Here is a 23296-nt window from a genome sequence, read left to right on the forward strand (position 1 = left end):
AGCAGCCATGTGGTGTCATAATTGGCCCCAGGAGCGATGCTGTTAATCTCCTGCCTGAGCACTCTCTCTCTCCTGGGGCCACCCAGCCCCGTGCCGGGCGTGAGGTGTGTGGCTCTTGGCACCTCTGCACTGTGTCTAGGACGCATGGAGCCCATTGGACCTGATGAGGGTCTCAGGACAGGGTCAGATCCTTCCAAGCTGATGGGGTCTCCTGGGGAGAGCTCAGGTGGGCAGTCACTCCCCTAAACTAGAAGCCCCCCATCACCTGCTTTCCCTGTGACCAAGAGCACATGCAGGCTGGCTCCCTTTTCTGCAGCCAATGAGCAGGTCTGTCTGGGGGTGGGGTGCAAGGACAGCCATTTCAAGTCCCGAGAGCCGGCCCTGATGGACCTCACAGGTCTGTCCACTTGCTCTGCAGCAATGACTGATCCTTTCTGTGTTGGAGGCGGCCGCCGGCTCCTGGGGTCCAGCAAGAGTGGGCCTGGGAAGGATGGCAGCCAGAATGAGGTCCGACTTCCTGTGCGGCATGATCCAAAGCTGGGTAAGAGGGGTCAGGCTAAGGTCAACTCCAAGCTGTTGGGAGCAGCAGTGCTGAGTGGGCCACCTCCCGAATGTCCAGCTCCTGGGTGCCAGGTAGCTGCCTGGGCTCCTGAGAGCCTTCCCAGGGTGGGGGCAGCCAGGGGCCCTGGATTCTTGTCCTAGGCTGACTACAGCCTTCCATCCCCAACCCCATGCCTCATCAGGGGGGGAATGAGGCTCACTCCAGGCCTCACCAGGCTCCTGGATAACAGGAAAGACTACAGGGAGCACAGCTGCAAGCCTTGATGTGCCCTGTGCTGCAGGGTTGCCGGTGGCCCGGGGTGGGCAGACAATGCCTAGCCAGGCCCCACTCTGCTTTGACCCGGGAAGTCCAGCCAGCGACAGGACAGAAGGGAAGAAAAAGGGGCGTCCGAAAGCTGAGAACCAGGCCCTCCGAGACATTCCCGTGAGCTCCCTGAGGGCTGGGTGGGGCTCATGCTGGGGTCTGCCTGTAAGGCCATTGCCCTGCCTTTGCTTGCCGTCCACATGTCCAGCACCAAGCCCTCAGCCCACATCAGTGGGCCACTCTGTGCCTAGGGATTCGTGGCGTGGCCTGGGGCCCAGTGGACCATGTTCATGGGCCCTCAAGAGCACCCTCACTGCTCAGGGTGGCCTGGATCTTGCTGCGGTCCCAAGGTCAAGGGTTCCTACAGTCTGCCTGCCCTGCAGGCCTGGGCAGGGTGCTGAGTCTGGGGCTCGGGTCAGCAAAGGCCGGGTGGCTGAGGGTCAGCAGCCTGGCCTTTCCCACGCCAGCTTTCTCTGATGACCCAGTGGAAAGACGAATTCAAGGTGCACTCACGGGTGAAGTGTCCCAGCTCAGGGTGCTGGCTGGAGTTCCCCAGCATCTACGGGCTCAAGTACCATTACCAGCGGTGCCAAGGGGTAAGGGGCTGTGGGCTGGGGAAGAGGAGGCCTGAACCCACCCTGCCCAGCTGCTGGCTCGGGTGTGTCTGCACAGAGACCTGGGCAGCCCATGCCACGCCTGCCCTCTCTACCCAGGGTGCCATCTCAGAAAGGCTGACCTTTCCCTGCCCCTTCTGTGAGGCCGCCTTCACCTCCAAGACCCAGCTGGAGAAGCACCGGATTTGGAACCACATGGACCGACCCCTGTCTGCCCCCAAGCCTGGGCCAGTCAGCCGGCCAGTCACCATTAGTCGGCCCGTTGGGGTCAGCAAGCCCATTGGAGTGAGCAAACCTGTCACTATTAGCAAGCCTGTGGGTGTCAGCAAACCCATCGGCATCAGCAAGCCAGTGACGGTCAGCAGGCCTGTGCCGGTCACCAAACCAGTGACGGTCAGCAGGCCTGTGCCGGTCACCAAACCAGTGACAATCAGCAGGCCTGTGCCGGTCACCAAACCAGTGCCGGTCAGCAGGCCTGTGCCAGTCACCAAACCAGTGCCGGTCAGCAGGCCTGTGCCGGTCACCAAACCAGTGACGGTCAGCAGGCCTGTGCCGGTCACCAAATCAGTGACGGTCAGCAGGTCCGTGCCGATCACCAAGGCTGTGCCGGTCACTAGACCTGTGCCGGTCACCAAGCCCATACCAGTCACCAAGTCTGTGCCCGTCACCAAGGCAGTGCCAGTCAGCAAGCCAGTGCCAGTCACCAAACCAGTGACCACAAACAAGCCGGTGCCGATGACAAAACTTGTGACAGTTACGAAACCTGTGCCAGTCACAAAGGCCGTGACAGTCAGTAGGCCCATTGTGGTCAGTAAGCTGGTGACAGTCAGCAGGCCCATGGCCATCAGCAGACACACACCGTCCTGCAAAATGGTGCTGCTGACCAAGTCTGAGAACAAAACTCCTCGGGCCACGGGGAGGGCCAGTGGGAAAAAAAGGTATGGGGGTGCCTTCCAGATCGGGGGGGGGGGGTGCTCGCCGGCTGCAGCCTGGGGTGTCGGCCCGCAGCGAGCCCCTGATCCCCCTGCCTCCTGCTCCGTACCTCCCTCCCTACAGGGCTGCGGACAGCCGGGACGCCTGCCCCCTCCCACCCAAGCAGGCGCGGTCAGAGAGTGGGGAGTGTGGCCCACCCACCACAGGCCAGGGCTCAGCCCTCCAGCCCAGCACAGACCCCAGCAGTGGCCCCCTTTCTCTAGGCAACAGGCCCTTGGGGGGCAAGGAGGTGCCAAGGGCCACAGGCCCTGTGTCCCTGCCTGAAGAGGGAGCTGAGCGCATGAAGCACAGTAAGACGGGGCGGGGGATGTGGCAACAGCCAGGACGGGCAGTGGCCAGCCTCCTGATGGTTATTTGACCAGATCTTGGCCCTCGTTTCTCTCCCCTGAGTCAGGAAGGAAACAGAAAACACCCAAGAAGTTCACAGGGGAGCAGCCATCCATCTCAGGAACCTTCGGACTCAAAGGTGAGGCCCCAGTCAGCCGGGCACCGGTGGGACTGGGTTCATGCACAGGTGTGCTCAGGCCCTTGGCCCACACCTGCGCCACCCCACACATGTGCACACAGGCCTGGCCAAGGCAGAAGACAAGTCCCGAGGCTACCGTGCCAAGAAGCAGGAGGGGCCTGGCCCCGAGGATGTCCGAAAGAAGGCGCCGGCACCCGCCAACACTGTCAGCAAGGACACGCCGGCCCCCGTGGCCCACTCAACCCCAGGTGGGGGCTGCTGTGTAGGGGGCACAGGCTGGATCTTGACTGTGAGGTGGTTACTGGACCACACAGACGGGGCCTGAGTGTGGACCCTGGGCTCTGTGCTTGGCGTTCAGGGCATCTGGGAGCCCGAGACAGCCCCTGAGGCCCTGGCTCTGCCCCACAGGTGGCCCTGAGGAACAGTGGCAGCGGGCCATTCATGAACGGGGGGAGGCCGTCTGCCCCACGTGCAACGTGGTCACCCGGAAGACCCTTGTGGGGCTCAAGAAGCACATGGAGGTGTGTCAGAAGGTAAGGCTGCCCCAGGGGCTTCTGGGGGGAGGTGCCCCAGAGCAGCTGCTCATGGGTCCCTGGTCTGCAGCTGCAGGATGCCCTCAAGTGCCAGCACTGCCGGAAGCAGTTCAAGTCCAAGGCCGGTCTCAACTACCACACCATGGCTGAGCACAGCGCCAAGGTACAACACAGGGCCCAGCTGCCACCCAGCCTGCCCACTGACACTGACCACAGGCCTCCCCTTCATCTCACCCACCCTGCCCAGCCGTGCCCACTGACCTTTCATTCCCACACTGCCTGCCCATGAACATCTGTGGCTCCAATTTGGGGCAGGGGCCCTATGGGGATGAGGCACTGAGGCTGGGCCTGCCCCCCAGCCCTCTGACATGGAGGCCTCCGAGGGGAGTGAGCAGGAGGAGCGCGAACGCCTGCGCAAGGTGCTGAAGCAGATGGGGAGGCTGCGTTGCCCCCAGGAGGTCAGTGGGACGACAGGGGGGACAGGGTGGGGCGAGGCACAGCCCTTCGCTGGCCTCTTACTGACCCGTGACCCCCAGGGCTGTGGGGCCGCCTTTTCCAGCCTCATGGGCTACCAGTACCACCAGCAGCGCTGTGGGAAGCCGCCCTGCGAGGTAGACAGTCCCTCCTTCCCCTGTACCCACTGCGGCAAGACCTACCGCTCCAAGGCTGGTCATGACTACCACATGCGCTCGGAGCACACAGCCCCGGTGAGTGGCCAGTCCGCCTGTCCTTCAGGCAGCGAGTACGCATGTCCCCCCTCCCCCTTGCTCATGTGCCCCTGCCCACAGCACTTGTCTGGTTCACTGCACCTTCAGGCCATGTGGCTCCTGTTACTCACCTTGGCCTCCTCACCCTGCAGCCCCCCGAGGAGCCCCAGGACAAGCCCCCTGAGGCCGAGGACCTGTTGGGTATCGAGCGGACCCCCAGCGGCCGCATCCGCCGCACGTCGGCCCAGGTTGCCGTGTTCCACCTGCAGGAGATTGCAGAGGACGAACTGGCCCGAGATTGGACCAAGAGGCGGATGAAAGATGACCTGGTGCCTGAGACGGCTCGGGTGAGCCACCTGGGCTCTGAGCAGGATGTGCCTCCACGTGGGGTCCCCTGTGATGGCTCTGCCCCCTGTGACCTGGGCCAGAGGCTGACCTCCAAGGTTCAGATCTCCCTATGGAGGGTACAATTGAGGGCCTCTTTAGAGCAGTGGGAGTGTCGCTGTCAGCTCTGGCCCAGCTGCCGGGGCTCACCCCGGTGCCTGCCTGTTTTCACAGCTCAACTACACTCGGCCAGGCCTTCCCACACTCAACCCCCAGCTGCTGGAGACCTGGAAGAACGAAGTCAAGGAGAAAGGCCACGTCAACTGTCCCAATGACGTGAGCTGGGGCAGGCTGGTGGGTGGGCAATGGGGACTTAGGGACAGAGAGCCCAGGTATGGCCCTGGGTGGCAGCCTTCCAAGTGGCCAGCCTACCTGTGGTCCCTGGGCCTCTGCAGGGTGCTCAGACAGAACCCTGTTGGCAGAGAGGCCTCGACCTCAGCCCCAGAGGCCCAGCCTGCCCACAAGTCTCCATGGGGTAGGAGCTATGATTTGTGTGGGGGCGCTGCCGGGAGGTCCTCCCCATGACTGTCTCCTGCCCAGTGCTGTGAAGCCATCTACTCCAGTGTGTCCGGCCTCAAGGCCCACCTCGCCAGCTGCAGCAAGGTGAGTCCCAGGCTGTCCACCATGTGGACAGGTGCTCAGCAGTGCCCCCGGGACCCACACGTGGAACATGCGCCCTTGCCTTTTGGGCAGCCTCTTCCATGAGCCCAGGGACCAGCCGGTGCTCCGTGACCTTTGCCGTCCCCCAGCCACAGACATCAGTCAGTCAGTCTCAAGTTGTTCCGCCCATGGGCTCCTCCCGTGGGTACCAAGGGGCATGCTGACCTGTCTAGATAAGCCAGGGCCACCTTCCCTGTAACTGCAGGTGGGGAAGTCCCGTCAAACACCTGGGGCTGAGCTGCCCGTGTCTTGCAGGGAGACCACCTGGTGGGAAAGTACCGCTGTCTGCTGTGTCCGAAGGAGTTCAGCTCTGAGAGTGGCGTCAAGTACCACATCCTTAAGGCCCATGCAGAGGTGGGTAGCACAGCCTGTGCCAGGGGCCGGGGCCTGTGCCTGGACGGACTGGGGTGGGGGGGGGGGGGGGGTGATGTTTGAGTGAGAGGCCAACATGGAAAAACCTGGCGCTTCTCGTGCTTCTCTCCCAAGTGGCTTCAGCTCCCGAGGCTGAGAGGCTCAGCGCCCTCTGTCCGGGCCTCTGTGGCTGTTTGTCTCTCCCCAGAACTGGTTCCGCACTTCGGCAGACTCGCCTCCCAAACACAGGAGCCAGGGATCACTGGTACCCAAGAAGGAGAAGAGTCTGGCAGGCGGGAAGAAGCGGGGCCGGAGGCCCAAGGAGCGGCTCCCTGAGGAGCCTGCACCCAAGATGGCCCCCCGCCAGGAGGACTGGCCCCCAGGAGGCAGAGACAAGGGGGCCCAGGACTCCACTGGCCGGAAGGTGGGAGCCAGCAATTCACCCGAGAAGTGAGCATGGTGGCTGGCAGGGTCTGCCCCCACGCTGGCCAAGCCCTCCTCTGTCCAGAGTGGGGTAGCTAGCTCTGGGATACCCTGCCCTCCAGTTCCCCACCCCCATCCCTGCCTATCCCTTTGTCCAGTGGGGCAGCCAGCCCTGCTCTGCTCCTTGAAGGTGGCCCTTCCCCTTGCAGGTTGCTGCAGGCACACCTGGGCTGGGGCTCCCTGAGAAGGGCCAGTGGCAGTCACAGAAGTGCAGTCGCCTGGAGGGACATTCACAGGCCTGGCAGAGCCTGGAGGGGTAGAGGGAGGGTCTGCAGCCTGGGCCTCGGTGCCATGGGGGTGGTGCAGAGTGGCCAGATGCCTTTTGACCCTGGCCATGAGCGCTGCATGCCCCACCTGCTTCCTCAGGCCCAAGGCTCGGGGGTCCCTGCTTCTGGGCTGATGAAGGTACCTCAGCAGCCTCGCCTCTCTACCCAACACTGGAACCCCAGCACCCCCAGCTACCTCCCTGGACAGACCCTGAGTCTGATCGCTGCCGTGCTGACCTGGTGGTCCGTCCCCTTCACCCTTCCCGCCTCTGGTTCCTCAGCTTCTGTTCTCTACCTCTCCAGGCCCACCCTCCCTGCCGGTGTGACCCCTGCTGTGCTTGGGCCCCGACCCACTGGCTTGTGTCCATCCTGGTGGGGAGAAAGTGGCCCCGCCAACGGGCTCTCTGCTACCCCCGGCGGTACTCCCTGCTTGGGGCAAGGGAGGGCCTCTGGTTTTCCGCTTGCAGGGCAGCAAGAGCTGGGGCCACGAGGAGCACGCTCTAGCTTGGCCGTCACTGTGGGCCTGGCTGGGATAGCCTGATAGGTTAGGGATAGCCCAGTCTGGGCCTGGGGCCGTGGGCATGTCGGGGAGGGAACTGAGCCCAGCTCTGCGGAGTGAGCACTGCAGGAAGCAGCCTGTCTGCTGGTCTGGCCTGGCCTGTGGCCAGGCTCCTGTGGGAACACCCCACCCTTTGTTTTTACCTGCCCCTTTGTTTCTGGTTGTGTGGTATTTTGATGTGAGAGCTGAAGGCCAGGGAGGGGCTCGCTGAGGTCACAGTAGGTTGATGGGAGCTCGGGCTGCCTTGGCTCCCTTTGGGACCTTGAGGACAGCTAGGCCTGCAGGTTGGGCAGGGTTCAGGCTGGAGTCCAGGGCACCTGGAGGAGTGGGTCCACATCTCTGGCCTCCTTCCTGGGCCCCACCTTCCAGCTGTGGCGTGGCCTGGGGAGGAGGACACTCAGAGTCACTGGGTTTGGATGGAGGCTATTTTCCATAGGGGGTGGGGGTGGGCTGAGGGCTCGGCCTTGCCGATCCTGGACGATGTGAATTTTGATACTTTCCTGTGTGCTTGTTTCTCCTGGGTGTGTAGTGGATGCCAGTCTTGTGGCTGTGACAAGTAACCTTTTTTTATTCTGTTTTTTATACAAAAACTTACAACAATCTGACATTTTGGTGCTAAGGGTCTCCTGGTGCCAATGGTGGATCTGGGGACTGGGCTAGGGTCCCTGGGGTCCCTCCTCTGCTCAGGGAGGCAGTACTGACTGGGCACCCTTCTGCCTCAAGCTGCCATCCTCACCCAGCCCTGGAGAGGAGGGGCTCCAAGCTGGTCTGAGCTCTCCTCGCCCTGCAGTAGGGGGACAAATTCCCAGGGGCTGGGGGCCAGGTCACTGTGCTGCCTGTCTCTGGATTCTTTGTCCAGAGCTCTGACCCTGGGCAGCCTGGCCTGGTGGTGTAGGGAGGGGATGCAGAGATGTGGATTCTTCCTACCCGCACACATGGCACATGGGAGTGACCCAGTGTCAGTCAAGGTGGGCACAGGGGCTGGGCTCTGGGTGTCACTGTGGTGTGGAGCCGGTGGAGGTGGGTCAGGCAGCCACTGCAGGGGCAGCCTCAGGAGGGGAGGGGAAGCAGGCGCTGACAGGAGCCCCAGGTACACTTTCTTTGCCCTTGTCACCAATGGCTGGAGGAGGTTGGACCTCAGCACCTCTACTGGGGACAGCCGCCTGCCCCAGCCTCTCAGGTACTTGGCCCTTGGGGTGTGAGGGGCTGGTTTTTGCTGGGGGGTGTTTCCAGGTCACCCTCCAAAGTCCACAGATGGCCCCTGGAGTGGGACCCCTGCCCAGATGTGTGGGAAGAGGTGGGGTCTTGGATAACTTGATGTTTAGCACTTTAACCCCTTTTTTGTCTCTAAAGGGTGTGGGGGCTGCTGCCAAAGCGGCAGGTGGGTTGGACCCAGCTCCCTACACCCCAGTTCTGGTGGTTGAGTGCAGGGCAGAGCCCTGGGGCCTCAGCAGGATCTGCCCACCTCCACTCTGGCAGGAACACGGCCAGGTAACCTGGCCTTGGCTGACACCTTCAGCGAGAGGGTCCAGAGTGGCAGACTCCAGGGTGCAGTAGGCACGGACTATGCCCGAGACCCAGCCCAGGGCACAATGCCGAGTCCCTTTCTGAAGATCTACCTCTGGCCCTGCTCACCCTTTTGCCCTGAGAACAGGAAAGGGCTGACACTTCACACAAAAATAGGATGCACTTTATTTGCTTGTGCAAAGGCAGATGGATGAGGGTGTCTCCTGATGTGACTGGTGGCCCTCAGCTGTAGCCTGCCCCCCGCCCCGCTGTTCCTCTGGTTCAGAAGGGAAAGGACCGGTGCACCCTGACCTGCGGGAGGCAGGGCTGTCCCCGCGAGTCCTCGCTCTGCGGCCTCAGGAGGCTAGTCCCGGAACTGAGGTTCAAGGGGGCCGGCCAGTTCTTCCCGCCTGGCGGACACGCGTCCTTACTTTGGTTTCTTGGTTTGTTTTTTTTAATGCCAGTTCTCCGTACATAAGTGCATTTTGAAAGAGAGGTTCCAACTATCCCTTGTAACCATATATATACACATATTCTATCTACAAAGTGTTTATTTGCAAGATGTTTTGACGGCGGCGAGCTCGGGCCCTGCTCACCTCGTGACCGTCTGTCCCGGTCCTCGTCCCCGCCCCCAGGCCCTGAGTGGCACGGGCGGGCCATCAACTGTATGTATTAAAAATGACTGTATCAAATAAATGTTTATTGATGGTTTTCCAGGGGCTGTGTGGGCTGAATTTGTGGCAACATGCGAGGTGGGGTCCTTTCCCGGCTGACGATGCCCAATGCGGGGGGGGGGGGGGGGATACCCAGCCGCATAGCCTTGTGGGATTTGTAGTCCGCGGGACGCGCCCGCAGGCTCCCAACTGCGGCTCCAGCGGCCCACCCCGCCCATTCGTCAGCGCTGAAGCCTGGAGCTCCATGGCGGCGCCCCCAGCCTCCGCCGACGCTCCTCGCTCGTCCCCGCCGCCCCCCGCGGCCGGAGACGGAACGGACCGAATGGTGGCGAAGAGCGAGGCCGCCTGCGAGGACCGGTAGGCGCGGCGGCCGGGGTCGCGCACGTCCCTCCCGTCCGCTGTGGGAGGGGCGGCCGCGTGAGCCCGAGCACCCGCCCTGCCGCGGGTCCTTTCCCTTCTGAACCAGTCTCCTCGGGCTCACCGCACCCACGCACTCGGGTCCCCGGCCGCGGTGGGAGGTCCCCGGCGGGCGCGGGGCTGAGCCCGCAGGTGGGCGCTCAGCGAAGGCTGGGCGGATGGAGCGCGTTCTGCTCCCCGAGGCTAACGGGTTTCTCTCCCGAGGGGCTGGGCCTCGGGCACCCGGCTGCCGCGTGTGCCTGCCTGACGCCCGCCCCCGCCCCCCGAGAGGCCAGCGCTCAGGAGCCTGGGGGTCAGGTGGTGCATGGATGGTCCTCGGACTGTCCCGCCCGGCGGAGGAACACTCTCGAGGCTTCTGTAGGGGCTCGCGAGGGGACCTCGTGGGTGCAGTGGGGAGGAGCCTGGCTGCTGGGAGGCGGAAGTGGCCGAGAGGAAACTGGCTCCCGCTCGGTGCCTCTGCGGCCCGCGCCACCAGGGGGCGGTGCGGAGCAGTGCTGGCCCGCCCGGCCCCCGCAGGCTGGCCTCCCTTCTGGGCAGAGCTGTGCCCTGGGGAAGGCTCAGCGCAGGGCTCAGCCTGGGCTCCTGGGCTCCGATGGGCCGTCACGGGAGGGAGCCCTCCAGGGCAGCCTGGGTGCTGCAGGGAGAGGAATGAGGCCCGGCCGCCCCGCCCTGGCACCTCCGGCCGGAGTGTCGGCCCTGATGGAGCATGTGTCCTCCTGGGCTCGCACCCTCCCAGTGAGCAGCGACTAAGAGCTGGGTATGGCGTGACAAGGTCTAATAGGACCTGTCAGCGACACCTGCTGGTTCCAAATAATCTTTGATTTAGCCCCAGATCAGAGGAGGCAGGGCCAGGCAAGTTCTCGAGAAAAGCACTCCCTGAAGACAGGTTGGTGGCAGCTACTGTCCGGGCCCTGCCCTGTGCACAGAGGATGGGACCCAGGACCAGAGGGCAGTGACTGGACTGCAGGGCTCTTCTGCCCTGGCGCTGCTCTGCTCACCGCTCTTTCCTGACGCTGAGGCCTAGGGCTCCCCTACAGTCCCTGCACCACCCTGGCGGGCCCCAGAGTTGGCTCTGCTGGAGTCCGGTGTCCCCGAGCCTCTCCCCGCCCGAGGTCCCGTCTCCTTCCACCTTGTGGACCCTGTGGCTGTCTACCTTGCCGTTGTTTCTTGTGCCCATAGAGCAGTGATGGCGAACCTATGACACGCGTGTCAGAGGTGACACGCAAACTCATTTTTTTGGTTGATTTTTCTTTGTTAAATGGCATTTAAATATATAAAATAAATATCAAAAATATAAGTCTTTGTTTTACTATGGTTGCAAATATCAAAAAATTTCTATATGTGACACAGCACCAGAGTTAAGTTAGGGTTTTTCAAAATGCTGACACGCCGAGCTCAAAAGGTTCGCCATCACTGCCCTAGAGGGTCAGCCCCATGAGGACAGGGACTCGGACCCTTAACCCTGGATGTGCTGTTGGAGAAATGGGCACCTGTGGCGGTGCCTTCTCCTCAGGTTGTATCCTGGTTTGGTCCAGGTGGGGTTGGGGCTGCAGCTGTGGGGTGCAGGGAGGCTGGCCCAGAGCATTGGGAAGGAGGGGTCCTGCCAGGGGTTCCAGGGTGGTGGGGCAGGGCTGCAGCCCCATTCCTGCACCTGCCCTGAGAAAGACACCCTGAGCCCTCTGTCCCTGAGCCCGGCCCTGGTGAACCAGCCCCCTCTCTCCCCACCCCCGGCCTCATTTTACTCCCCCAGCAGACTTCCCTCCACCGGGATGGGGTGTCAGGCAGGAGTGGAAGCCTTGGGTGCCTGCCCCCACTCTGCAGTGCTGGCCAGCCCCCCATCTGCCCAAGCCCAGGGTCAGGAGGGAAGCTCCTGTGGGCAAAGACGGACAGGCCAGTCGCGCCTCCAGATGCCTCTGGTGGGTGTAGACACACCCACGTTACCTAGGCAGGCAGGAGAGGCCCCTTTCAGATGTTTGAACCCAACCCTATCTGGAATTTTCTCTCCGGTGAGGTTCTGGCAGCTGTTAGGGATGTTGTTGGAAGCTGAGTCAGGAGGAAAGAAAGCTGGCCCTGGCCGGTTTGGCTCGGTGGTTGGGGCATCAGCCCGCAGACCGAAGGGTCTCAGGTTCCATTCCCAATCTAGGGCATGTACCGCCATCGCAGGTTCCACCCCAGCCCCAGTTGGGTCACATGAGGGAGGCAACCAATTGATGTGTCTCTCTCACATTGATGTCTCTCTCTCTCTCCCCACCCCTTCTCCCTCCCTTTCATTCTCTCTGAAAATCAATGGAAAAATCCTTTAGTGAGGATTAAAACACAAATGAGGAAAGCCAGCGACATCCAGTGACTTGATAGGAGGGAGGAGTCGGGACTTGTGGGGCAGCCCCTGTGCAGACTTGAGGACAGCTCCTTTAGCCGACTCACCCTTTCTGAATGGCTCTTCCTCCTGCCGCCAGGCGGGCCTGGCTGTGTCATTCCCCCCCCAACACCAAGCACAGGTGCCTTGGGGGACATGCTGGAGCCTAGCTGTGGAGGGCAGGGCAGGCAGTTATTCTCAGATGCTCAGGAGGGTAGAGTTTCAGATTTGTTTATGCCTCTAGGAGGCACCTTGGGCACGGGTGGTACGCCCGACTCAGCGCTGACATTCACCTTAGCTTGGCCAAGAGATAGCTCAGATGCCCCTGTTCTGCTGGGGGCAGTTGGCCCTGCAACTCCAGGCAGGCCCGGGGTCTGAAGCTCTTTCTAGGGTATTTCAGGGGGTGCACGGTGCTCCTCACCAAGCCCTGGGCCAGCAGTGTGCCAGCCTGTGCCCAGGGGGCAGTTCACACCCGAGGCTGCCTGTTCTCCAGCAGGGTCAGTGCTATTAATATCAGGCAAGTGCACAGCCCCAGCTGCGTGATCCTCTTATGCCTGTGACTTCGTCTCGGGCCGGTGGTGAGTACTGTTCCTTCGGCACAGGGGCCTGAGGGGCTCCCAGCTGCTAGCTCCCTGCCTCCCAGTGGGTAGCCTCTGCAGCCAGGGGTCTGGCCTCATGCTGGCTGCCCACCCACCCATGGAGGGACAGCTCACATGGTTCCTGGGTTGTCCTAGGGGGCTGCTGTGGGCCTGAGGCAGTGTGGGGTGCCCCTGCAGACACCTCGGATCATCTTGTGTCCAGCCATGAGCAGCCCCTCAGCTTACCCTGGCATCAGGATCTCAGGGTGCTGGGCCCTTGGAGCAGAAGGCAGGTGAGTGGCAGGCCTGTTGTCCGCAGCTGTGGTGAAGAGCCCTTCCTGCCCTGCATCTAGGTCGATTCCTGCGGGGGGCGCTGCACATCAGGGACCAGGAGCCAGGCCGGTGCTTGGGGCGGGTAGGGCCTACCACCCGCAGGCACCGGGGGCTGCTCATTGCAGGCAGGTCTGTGTCCCCCAGTCCTGTAGCTGAAATGCCCTGTCATCGTAGTCCGCGTGCTCTGTCCGCCTATGACCAGGGAAACGAGGTCTGTGCGAGTTTCCCTCATCGAAATTGGTCCTGCTATGACACGGCTCGCTCTGAGGGCAGTGAGGCTTTGTCCCTGGCTCCCAGAGAACTGGGCTTGGAGAAGGCCGTGGGCTGGGCTTGGCTGCAGACCCGGCCTGACGCTTGCAGGCCCCTTGCACGCCGAGGCGGGCGATTTCTGGCAGCCACCCCTGGCCCCCGTTCCCCTGTCCCGGGGAGGTGTCTACCCCAGGCTGTCGGCAGCACCAGCCTCGGAAGTCGTCCTTGCCGGTGGTCATCATGACCTCAATAGGATGCAGAGCAGGCACAGCAGGGACCTGAAGGCTCCCCCAGAGGCTGCCAGCCTGGGGTGAGAAGCAGAGGGATAGGAGTGGTGCCAGCCCTGGCCTCCGCTGTCGGGGTCCGTTCTGCGAGGCCATCTTTAGCACGGGTGCACCCTTGCTGGCCAGGTCTTGCCCTTTGCAAACCATAATTTCTCGGGGTTTCCTCCCTGAGTAGAAAGCACAGAGGGGAGGGGCCTCCTTGTTGCCAGGATGGCTCCGTCTGCCATTTCCAGGGTGACCGGGGCCTGGAGACACCATTTGTCTCCAGGGCGGCTGGTCCATGCCAGCCTGAGTTCCCCAGGCGCTCACGGTCCATGGTGGTGCTGTGGCCTGTCCCCAGGCGTGCCTGGCCACTGGGTCATCTTGACGCCCAACCCCATGGCGAGCTTTAGCACCAGGTTCTGAACGGACCCGAAGGTAATGGCTGTCCCCGCAGAGACGCCGCTGAGCGCCACATGCGGACACCGAGCACTGCACACGGACGGCTCGCTGCCCCCGCCCCCCATGGGGCCACGTGTCTCCTGTCAGCGTGCAGGCTTTCTTGCCCCTTTCATGTGCGGACACTGTTCTCTGTGCCCTCGAGGCTGTCGGTGTGCCTGTCGAGTGCGGGGCCTCAGCTCACCTCTCTGCTGTCCCCCCAGCACCTGCACAGGCGCACCTGGCACTGCGGGTTGTAGCGGTGACAGCAGGACAGAGCTTCAGTCCAGACCGTGACTTGGTCTGGTTTTTGATAACAGGGGCACGTACTTGTAAGACATTCAAACGGGGCAGAAATCCCTGTTCCAGATCTTGGTGCCCAGGGCAATTGTGGCACCGCTTCTAGCTCGTTCTGCGCATGCACGTCCCACTCACATGCGCAGACCCGAAGGGCACATGGGCTGGCCATCTCCACATGCTGGTTTTCACATAAACATCTTAGTTTACTTCTCGCCCAACCCACGTTCAGGACACCTGCCATGTCCCCGTCCGTCTCAGGCCTTCCCTGAGCAGGTGTCAAGCCAGGCCGCTCAGCCACCCGGGCCTCCCCAGAAGCCATCCCTGTTGGTTTTGGGGCCTCAAGCCAGTGACCACACTGGAGCCCTGACAGCGGCCAGGATGTCTCTCCCACAAGCAGTGCAGCATGGGGAGAGCTGGGCACAGGTGCTGCCTGCCTTTCCCAGGCGGAACTGCCACCTCGCGGGCTGTGGGGCCTCCGCCCTCCTCCCTGCAGTTGGCAGGTGCTCAAGGGCGAGAATCAGTGGCCTCCCCAAGGGTCTCCCAGCTCACGGTCTCCCACCTGCATCCATCCACGTCACTGTCCTTGGCATGGATGGCACCCCCCTGCACGGAAGCTGTGGTTTGCTGTCTCTCTGAACTCGTGTGAACAGTGACTGAGACTACGGGCCCTGTGGATGGGCGGCGGGCGGGTTTTGTGTGCCATCTCAGCCATGCCCGCGTGCCTGCACAGGGAGTACGTCATAGAGACGGCCACCCTGGGCCTGGCGTGGGGGTGGGCTTGGTGGCAGGGCCGGCGAGCGAGCTGTTCTCCTTCCTGCAGCAGCAGCGCTGAGGCCTTGGACAGGCTCCTCCCGCCAGTGGGCACTGGGCGCTCGCCGCGGAAGCGCACCACCAGCCAGTGCAAATCCGAGCCGCCCCTGTTGCGCACCAGCAAACGCACCATTTACACGGCGGGGCGGCCGCCCTGGTACAACGAGCACGGCACACAGTCTAAGGAGGCCTTCGCCATCGGTGAGTCGGCTGCCACCTCCCTGTCACCCCACCGGGTGGGTTGAGCAGGACCCGCCATCAGGTGCGAGGGTGCTCTCCAGCAGCAGAGGTCGGGCTTCCAGTTGTGGTGACTTGGTTGGAAGGGCTCTCCTGGCCCCGGCCACCCCAGGACCCAGGTGTGTGGCCCACCTTCTCTGCTCCCCCGCAGGCCTGGGTGGTGGCAGTGCTTCTGGGAAGACCACTGTGGCCAGGATGATCATCGAGGCCCTGGACGTGCCCTGGGTGGTCCTGCTGTCCATGGACTCCTTCTATAAGGTGAGGGGTGCCCTGGCGTGTGGCCGCTGTGCCGAGGGCCTGCAGCCCCCCCGCCCTGAGTGCACCCCTGCTCTCCTCACAGGTGCTCACCCAGCAGCAGCAGGAGCAGGCTGCCCTCCACAACTACAACTTTGACCACCCGGATGCCTTCGACTTCGACCTCATCGTGTCCACCCTCCAAAAGCTGAAGCAGGGCAAGAGCGTCAAGGTCCCGGTCTACGACTTCACCACCCACAGCCGCAAGAAGGACTGGGTAGGCCCAGCAGCTGGGCTGTGAGGGACTGGGCACACGGGCCGGCACGGGCGCCAGCACAGGCTCCTTCCCTTTGCAGAAGACGCTCTACGGTGCCAACGTCATTATCTTCGAGGGCATCATGGCCTTTGCTGACAAGACGCTGTTGGAGGTGAGGGCGGGCTCCAGGCCATCCTCCTGCCGGGATGCCCTCCCACAAGACTCGCCTTCAATGCCTCCTCTGGGCAGGCCCTGTCACCCTGTCACCCTGTCCCGTGGCACAGGGTCACCTGTTCCATCCAACATGTGGTCCCTGGGTGTCGGGTGAGGAGTGGGCCCTCTCCCAAGAGGGGGTCCAGGACATGGGTTTGAGCAGACAGGGCAGGTCTGCCACCCACAGAGAAGATGGAAATGCCCTTGGTGGCAGACCGAGGTGCCACACTTCCTGGGCCTGGGCACAAGCTCTGGGCTGGTACCTTGGTTTCCTTTCTGTCCCCACCTGCACACACCAGGTTCCTGTCAGTGTTCTCTCTGCTGTCCTCGGGGTCCCTGCGGTCATCAAGATCACGGTGACGTTGGGGGGTGGCATGGCTCACGTGCACGCTGGTGTCTGTGGGTCTGCACAGGGTGCTCCTGGGCGTTGGTGCTCACAGCCGCTGTGCACTTCCTGTGGGAGTTCTGAGGCTCAGGCCCCAGGAACCCGCTACCCCTAGCACCCTCCATGGCTCCTTCAGGGGTTACCTGCTGTGAGCTGAGTGTGGGGACAGACCCAGATTCACCAAGCCCCAGTCCCCAGTGTGAGGGCATCAGTGAGGGAGGCTGTCCAGAGGAGCGTCGAACCCGTGCCCTTGGACCAAACCTGGCTGACAGCATCCCTGCCCTCTAGACCCTCCATGTGCCACGGGGCCTGGCTTGCTCTCGGTCTGTGCAGGAGCCGGGTCCTGGTCACATGGCCTCATGGCTTCTGCGTGCTAGCCTCCCCAGCAGTGGCTTGCTCCCCTCCAGCTCCTGGACATGAAGATCTTTGTGGATACGGACTCTGACATCCGCCTTGTGCGGCGGCTTCGCCGGGACATCAGTGAGCGTGGCCGCGACATCGCAGGTGTCATCAAGCAATACAACAAGTTCGTCAAGCCAGCCTTCGACCAGTACATTCAGCCCACCATGCGTCTGGCAGACATCGTGGTGCCCCGAGGTGAGCAGGCTGTGGGGGGCGGGTGGGATGCACCGCCATCACCCGCCCGCTGGTGTCACCCTCCTGCCCTTCCCACCCAGGGAGCGGGAACACAGTGGCCATCGACTTGATCGTCCAGCACGTGCACAGCCAGCTGGAGGAGGTGAGGCAGCTGGCCAGGCCCTGTGTCCCACCTGCCGGGCCCCCCCGCCGGGGCCCCCCCCTCCCCGCCCCACCACCATCCATAGCTCTGCTCCAGCGGCCCCCATGTGGTCACAGAGTCCTGCTCGGTCAGCCCTGTGTGCTGTGGACACAGCAACGTTCCCTGAGAAAGTGGGGCTCAGGTGCGCCCCAGTGCTCCCAGCCTGCGCTGAGCCTTGCCCAGAAGGGGCCATTCCTGTCCCTCCTACCCTTTGGAAGGACTTGGGTTTTGGCGCAAGTCCCACGTCCTGAGCACCCTTGGCAGGACCCCGACCAAAGGTCACATGTTCTGGGCTGAGACCTGAGGCTCTGCCTGCCCAGGTCAGAGGCTCTAGGGAGCTGGCCCTCTCTTGTGACTGGGACTGTCCTCCCATGTGGCATGCCTATTCCTGGGGGAGTGGCTGGGTGGGGCACACGGCAGCAACAGGCTGTCTGGTGACTGCGAGGTGAGTGTGCTGCTGCCATTGACGCACTGTTCCCTTGTCTCCTGTCGCTGCCTCAGCGCGAGCTCAGTGTCAGGTAAGATGTCCCGCACCTGTCCACACAGACAGGCCTTCCCAGCACCCACAGCGCCAGGACCCGGGGCTGTCTTCACTGCTGCGCCCACCCTCGGCAGCCCTGGTCCAGGCACAGAAGGGGGTGTGTGGTGGCCTTTCCTTTTGGGCAGATGAGGAAACTAAGGCACAGAGAGGTTTAGGGACTTGTCTAAGGTCACCCTAGGCTGACCAGACCTCCCTGGAGGCTCCCTCCCAACCCCAGAGGCTCAGCTGCCTGGCCCCCAGGGCAATAGCCACAGGCACAGCCCTCAGCAACCAGAGGGCTGGGGTGCACCTTTGCCTGAGCAGAAGGGCCAGACCACCCAGGTGGTAGTGCCCCAGTCCTCTGGCCCCCTGCCCACCCTGGGGCCAGTGTGCAGGACAGAGCCAGGGAGTCCTGGGGTGCTATCCTGTCCCCACACAGCGGGCAGCATGAGTGACCTGCTTTCTGTGGAGTTAGGACGTGCTGGGCTGATTTCCAGCTGCAGGAGAGGTGGCCAGGGCCACGCTCAGAGCCCCTAAGCTCCACTGTGCTGGAGCCGCTCGCTGCTGCCACTGCGTGGTCCCTGGCTCACCACGTGGGCCCTGGCACCCGCGTTCTGCGCCAGGCCCACTGCAAGCCTCTGCTCTGAGAAAAACAGTTTCTGGGGTTTCTGGTTGGAGAAAACACCTAAGCACAGCCAGTGACAGTTCCCCTCCTCTGTCAGCCAAGGACCTGGCGCCCCCGCCACCTCCGCAGTCAGGAGGTGCTGCCTGTGGGTGGGCAGGGTGACATCCTGGGTCACCCTCCAGGGCTTCCTGCGTCTGGTCCTGGCCCTCTGGCCTCTGCTCCTCCCCAGGCCACTGGCTGCAGGGCCCGTACTTCCTGCTGAGTGGTCTTTTCTCTGTTCTTTTCCTCCTCTCTGTAAACCTGGGGTTGCCTGCCCTTCCCTCCCCGACATGCTCTGCACCTCCTCACCTGGCAAGCAGAGGAAGCTGCGCTGGGATATGTGAGGATGAGTGCAGTGCCTGGTGTGGTGCCTGGGGGCTGTGCTGGCTGCACCTGCCTGCCCTTCCTCTCCCGTCCCCTCCTGCCCACACCTCCCCCCCCTCCCCCTGACCCTTCCCCGTTCCCTACTCCTGTTCCCCGCTCCCTCCAGGCATGGGGCAGCAGGGGCGCTTCAGCCAGCTTTGTCCCCCTCTCCTGAGGGGCCTCACATCCCCTGGGGGGAAGGGTCAGGGCTTGCCCCAAAGCTCAGCTGTTCCCTTAGAGCAGGGGTGGGGAGCATCTGCCTGTATCTGGCCCTCGAAATCATGTGGTCTGGCCTGCCGAGGCATCAGGGGTGAGTTAATTGCATGTGTGACCAAACAGAGCAGGCTAATCTTTAGGTTGATAATTGTGTATGGCCCAGGAATGAGGTTATAAAGATCGTGTGGCCCTTGGCTGGGAAGAGGTTGCCCACCCCTGCCTTAGGGAGAGGTGTCGGGTGGGGGCTCAGTGCAGGCTCAGGCCGCCCACTGCCTGGCCCCAGCTTCGGGGAGGGAGGCTCCCACTGCAGCTGGCTTCCTGCCTAAAGGTCGGCTGCTCTGCCTTCCTGTCCTTTAATCTTTGCCTTGTCCCTGAGGGGGCGGGGCCATCTCAGGCCAGGGCCCTCCCTCCAGATGAAGCGGGAGGCGGCGGCTCTCACCAGACCGGGAGGATGGCTGTGGGAGAAGCTCAGTCAGTTTGTGTCCCCAGGGCCGCGCTGGCCTCGGCGCACCAGTGCCACCCGCTGCCGCGGACGCTGAGTGTCCTCAAGAGCACGCCTCAGGTGCGGGGCATGCACACCATCATCAGGTGAGGGCGCTCGCTGGGGTGGCGGGACAGGGCGGGCGGGGCGCCTTGTGCTGAAGCCCAGGCCCACAGGGACAAGGAGACCAGCCGGGACGAGTTCATCTTCTACTCCAAGAGGCTGATGCGGCTGCTCATCGAGCACGCGCTGTCCTTCCTGCCCTTCCAGGTGCGCAGGGCTGGGTGGGGGGTGGGGCGCGCAGCCCCTCGTGCTCATCAGCGCCCCCAACCTCTGTGCTGCAGGACTGCGTCGTGCAGACCCCGCAGGGGCAGGACTATGCCGGCAAGTGCTACGCAGGGAAGCAGGTATCAAATGGGTGGGGCAGGGGCCTGGGCTGGGGTGGCCTGTGAGGCGGGGTCCAGCTCAGCCGTCCTCCTCAGATCACTGGCGTGTCCATCCTGCGGGCGGGGGAGACCATGGAGCCGGCGCTGCGGGCGGTGTGCAAGGACGTGCGCATCGGCACGATCCTCATCCAGACCAACCAGCTCACCGGGGAGCCGGAGGTGCGTGCGGGGAGCCAGAGGTGCGGGCAGGGCCTAAGGCGCGGCCCTGGGTTGGGGTCCTCTGACGTTCTGGCTTCCACCAGCTCCACTACCTGCGGCTGCCCAAGGACATAAGTGACGACCATGTGATCCTCATGGACTGCACCGTGTCCACGGGTGCCGCGGCCATGATGGCTGTGCGCGTGCTCCTGGTGAGTGGACCGTGCGGCTGCGGGGGGAGGGGCTGGGCTGGGATTCCCCATCCTGTCCCTTCTGGCGCAGGACCACGACGTGCCCGAGGACAAGATCTTCCTGCTATCGCTGCTCATGGCGGAGATGGGTGTTCACTCGGTGGCTTACGCGTTCCCACGCGTGAGAATCATCACCACGGCCGTGGACAAGCGTGTCAATGACCTGTTCCGCATCATCCCCGGCATCGGTGAGGCTGCCTAGGCCAGTCAGCGGGGCTTGGGAGCCACAGGGCCCGAGTCCCCACCATAAGGGTCTGCTTCTTTCTCTAGGGAACTTCGGTGACCGCTACTTTGGGACTGACGCCGTCCCCGAAGGCAGCGACGAGGAGGAGGTGGCCTCCATGGGTTAGCTAGCCGCCAGTCTCTTCCATCTGCGTCCCCACCCAACCTCCTGCCTCCTGGCCCTGCTTGCAGAGTACAGACATGAACTTATTCCAGTTTAAAGTGCTACCAGGATAACTTACTCTCTACCTTTTTTTTTTTTAAATAAATCTTTATTGTTCAGATTATTACAGTTGTTCCCCTTTATTCCCCCCATAGCTCCCCTCCACCCAGTTCCCACCCCACCCTCTGCCCTTACCCCCCACTGTCCTCATCCATAGGTGTACACTTTTTGTCACCGGGTCAAAGGTCATACACATGGAAAATGTAGCTATTTCCATCCACAACGTGTCCCTGTGCTCGGAAAGGTCTCTCACGACTTGTTCACACTCTACTCAGAAAGGGTACAGAGCCACATAACGGCTTTTTAAAATAATGTATCCTCTTATGTTTAAAATGAGGATTTCACTACCAAAACTGAGGAGAAAGCAACACTACAGCTGCTCTCGCCCCTCTCGCCCTTCGGGTGATAGTTGTGTGTGGGGCTGCGAGCTGGTTCGTGGGCTGTCGATGAAGCCGTCTGGGCGGCTTGCACGGTTCTGCCGGCTTCCCAGGGGCCGTCGCAGCCTCGCAGGGGCCGTCGCAGCCTCACACAGCCTCGCGGGGTCGTCACAGCCTCGCGGGGGGCGTCACAGCCTCACGCAACCTCACACAGCCTCGCGGGGCCGTCGCAGCCTCGCGGGGGCGTCGCAGCCTCGCAGGGGCCGTCGCAGCCTCGCAGGGGTTGTTGCAGCCTCCCAGGGGCCGTTGTAGCCTCACACAGCCTCGAAGGGGGCGTCGCAGCTTCACGCAGCCTCACAGGGCGCACCTCATCCCACATTGGGGGTGAAGGTGCGAGACAGAAGCTCCTCTCGCTGTCTCTCCTGCTGCTCCCTTGCGTATCGCCAACGCTGGAAGTTTCTGAGAGCAGTCTGCAGGTGCTGGACATCATACTTTAACTGGTCAACACGAAGTTTGGCATTCTGTCTTTTGTTGGGAGGCTCCTTGCTGGACAAAATCTCCAGGCTTTCTTGCTGGCTGAATATCTGGTATGCTTGCTTGGATTTCGTTTTCTACTAAGTGCACAGACTGCTTGTCTGCTGTCTCCCGGCATCCCATGTGAGACTGGATCTGGTGGACCTGCTTGTGCGTTTGCTGGTACAGTGGTTCCATGTTGCCGGCCCAGCCAGGTCCAGCTCTGGCTTCCTCCGAACCTGAGTCTGCTTCTTGAGTGTGTCCCTTATGGATGCGAGGAGTTGAAATCTGCAGTTTGTTGGGTTGGGCTGCAAAAGCGCAGGTGGTTCCTTTTGTGCCACTGGCACAGCTTGGGTGGGGATGTAAATTGAGTGGGGCGGGGTCTCAGAGAATCACCAGGGCGGAGCAAACAGCAATGGTTGTCTTCAGCGTCTTGGCGACTCCTCTCCTGCCTGTTGGAGACTGTGTCTCCGCGTCCCGAGTGCCGCGCCCCCACAGCAACAGTGATCCCTGCAATCAGCTCAGCGAGAAAGCCACCTCGCTCTCCGACCCGCTGCAAGACAGTCCAGCCTCTCCCCGTAGGGGTCTGGGACCTCAGAATCCCGCCCCAAACAAGCTCAGTGGATTCGAGAGCTTGTATACCCTTCCGATTGAAAAAACCGCGCATCCAGTTGCAGCCCCCCTGGCGCGCGACTCCGTACCTCTGTTCTTGGCGCCTCTGCACCTCCTACTCAGTCTCAATGCGCTTCTTTCTTTCCTTCCAGTTGTAGAACTTCCACTGGGCCAGCTTTCCCGTGGTTCTGGATGATAGCTGTTTTGTCTTATAGTTGGTAGTTTTGATGTTGTTGTGGGAGGCAGCACGCACAGGTCTATACCTTATGCCGCCATCTTGGTTCTCCCACTCTCTACCTTTTATAAAATAAATAAATTTTTAGAAAAACTGAAATTCTGACCAATAAGCTGGGGGCCTGGGAGTGCTGTTCTGCCTGGGACTGGGCTTGGGCATGGCCCCCGAACTGTAGCTGCTTGGCTGCTTGCATCCCCAAGCTGCAAGGCAGCCATGGGGAGGTGGAGCCAGGGCACTGTCCTCTGCGCACCCTGGCCAGGGCTGGCCGGCCTCCTCCACAGGACAGGCTGTCCTTGCCACAGGCTCAGGGCCAGGGTTAGGAGAGGGCAGAGCTGGGGCCTTGGCTCTCCTAGATGAGCCACCTGGCCTGGACCTAGGGCCCTGGGTCTCTGAGGCAGCCTCTGCAGGCACCCCGCCCCCCGCCCCCTTCCCCCCTCCCCCCCTACGTGTGTGTACTAGGCAGGAGGCCCAGCGGAAATCAGTGTGTGGGCAGCTGTAGGAGGGAGTGATGAGCTGGTCCTAGCCACTGGCCAGATCCCCAGCTGCAGGAGAGGTGGCCCGGGCCTCAGCGGGTCAGCTGTCCTTCACTCTGTGCAGCTGGCCTTCGCTGCTCCTGGCTCCTCACAGGTGGCCTGTGGCAGGCCTGTCTGGGTGAGGGCGCACGATACTGATGTCTGGGCCGCTCTAGGTGAGCTGTCAGGCTCTGGCGCCCTCACCCGCCCCCTCCGCCCTGGCTTTGGCCTCTTTCCTGTCCCCCAGTGTCTTTGGTCTCCCCGCCCCCCACAAAGGCCATGTAATGGAAAAGCTTGTCATGGGGCGGAGACAGGAAGTCACTGGGTGGGGGCCAGGCCAAGGGTGGGCAGATAAAGGCAGGAGGCTTGTCCAAGGGGTGGCCAGGCTCCAGGGACAGAGCACCGAGCTGGGGCCCAAAGGTCAGCAGGAGGGGCTTCTCCCGAACCTGGTGAGTCTTCCTCTCCCGTGTCTCCAAGGCCCCCATTCATTCGCTTGCTCATTCTTGTGCTGAGCGCTGGGAACCTGGAGGCTGCAGCAGGCCTAGCCCCTCCGGAGGTGCGACAGGGCCACAAGGCAGGGAAGACACCATTCTGTCAAGCCAGGTTTCCCAGATG

The 23296-nt window shown here is 62.5% G+C and overlaps 2 protein-coding genes across 8 annotated transcripts; both read left to right on the forward strand.

Moving 5' to 3' along the window:
- The first annotated feature begins 402 nt into the window (after positions 1–402).
- ZNF512B (zinc finger protein 512B) lies at positions 403–9103 on the forward strand. Of its 2 annotated transcripts, XM_070419550.1 has the most exons (17): positions 403–541; positions 843–985; positions 1333–1461; positions 1579–2417; positions 2536–2762; positions 2867–2938; positions 3040–3186; positions 3347–3471; positions 3542–3634; positions 3831–3929; positions 4008–4178; positions 4331–4525; positions 4737–4838; positions 5103–5165; positions 5478–5576; positions 5782–5997; positions 6206–9103. In XM_070419550.1, exons 1-17 carry the CDS (start codon positions 421–423, stop codon positions 6314–6316), a joined length of 2952 nt encoding a protein of 983 aa, XP_070275651.1. In that variant the 5' UTR covers positions 403–420; the 3' UTR covers positions 6317–9103. The 2 variants fall into 2 exon arrangements, with proteins under 2 accessions (XP_070275651.1, XP_070275652.1); XM_070419551.1 differs by having other exon boundaries at positions 5782–6292.
- A 158-nt stretch (positions 9104–9261) lies between these two features.
- On the forward strand, positions 9262–20496 carry UCKL1 (uridine-cytidine kinase 1 like 1). Of its 6 annotated transcripts, none has more exons than XM_070419555.1 (16): positions 12406–12412; positions 12569–12705; positions 14816–15006; positions 15194–15300; positions 15383–15553; positions 15633–15704; positions 16538–16727; positions 16808–16869; positions 18413–18432; positions 19161–19259; positions 19329–19422; positions 19497–19559; positions 19635–19757; positions 19841–19948; positions 20019–20175; positions 20258–20496. In XM_070419555.1, the coding sequence occupies exons 2-16, from the start codon at positions 12638–12640 to the stop codon at positions 20335–20337; spliced, it is 1605 nt and encodes a 534-aa protein (XP_070275656.1). In that variant the 5' UTR covers positions 12406–12412; positions 12569–12637; the 3' UTR covers positions 20338–20496. The 6 variants fall into 6 exon arrangements, 5 of the variants coding, with proteins under 5 accessions (XP_070275655.1, XP_070275653.1, XP_070275656.1 ...); XM_070419556.1 differs by having other exon boundaries at positions 12407–12412; positions 12611–12705; XM_070419554.1 differs by lacking the exons at positions 12406–12412; positions 12569–12705; positions 18413–18432 and adding exons at positions 9263–9418; positions 17410–17426.
- The last annotated feature ends 2800 nt before the right edge of the window (positions 20497–23296 follow it).

Source organism: Myotis yumanensis, unplaced genomic scaffold (assembly GCF_028538775.1).
Source record: "Myotis yumanensis isolate MYYU_CA2020_CCGP unplaced genomic scaffold, mMyoYum1.0.hap1 SCAF_7, whole genome shotgun sequence".
In the NCBI taxonomy this organism is placed as follows: Eukaryota; Metazoa; Chordata; class Mammalia; order Chiroptera; family Vespertilionidae; genus Myotis; species Myotis yumanensis.

Bases quoted from the DNA above. Each gene is read 5' to 3' on its own strand.
- ZNF512B (XM_070419550.1), top strand. From the start codon at position 421: ATGACTGATCCTTTCTGTGTTGGAGGCGGCCGCCGGCTCCTGGGGTCC. The intron at 2,939-3,039 runs GTGAGGCCCCAG...ATGTGCACACAG, and splicing joins AGGAACCTTCGGACTCAAAG to GCCTGGCCAAGGCAGAAGAC. The intron at 4,179-4,330 runs GTGAGTGGCCAG...CTCACCCTGCAG, and splicing joins GCTCGGAGCACACAGCCCCG to CCCCCCGAGGAGCCCCAGGA.
- UCKL1 (XM_070419552.1), top strand. From the start codon at position 9,306: ATGGCGGCGCCCCCAGCCTCCGCCGACGCTCCTCGCTCGTCCCCGCCG. The intron at 15,705-16,537 runs GTGAGGGCGGGC...GCTCCCCTCCAG, and splicing joins CTGACAAGACGCTGTTGGAG to CTCCTGGACATGAAGATCTT. The intron at 16,870-18,412 runs GTGAGGCAGCTG...CCTGGCAAGCAG, and splicing joins TGCACAGCCAGCTGGAGGAG to AGGAAGCTGCGCTGGGATAT.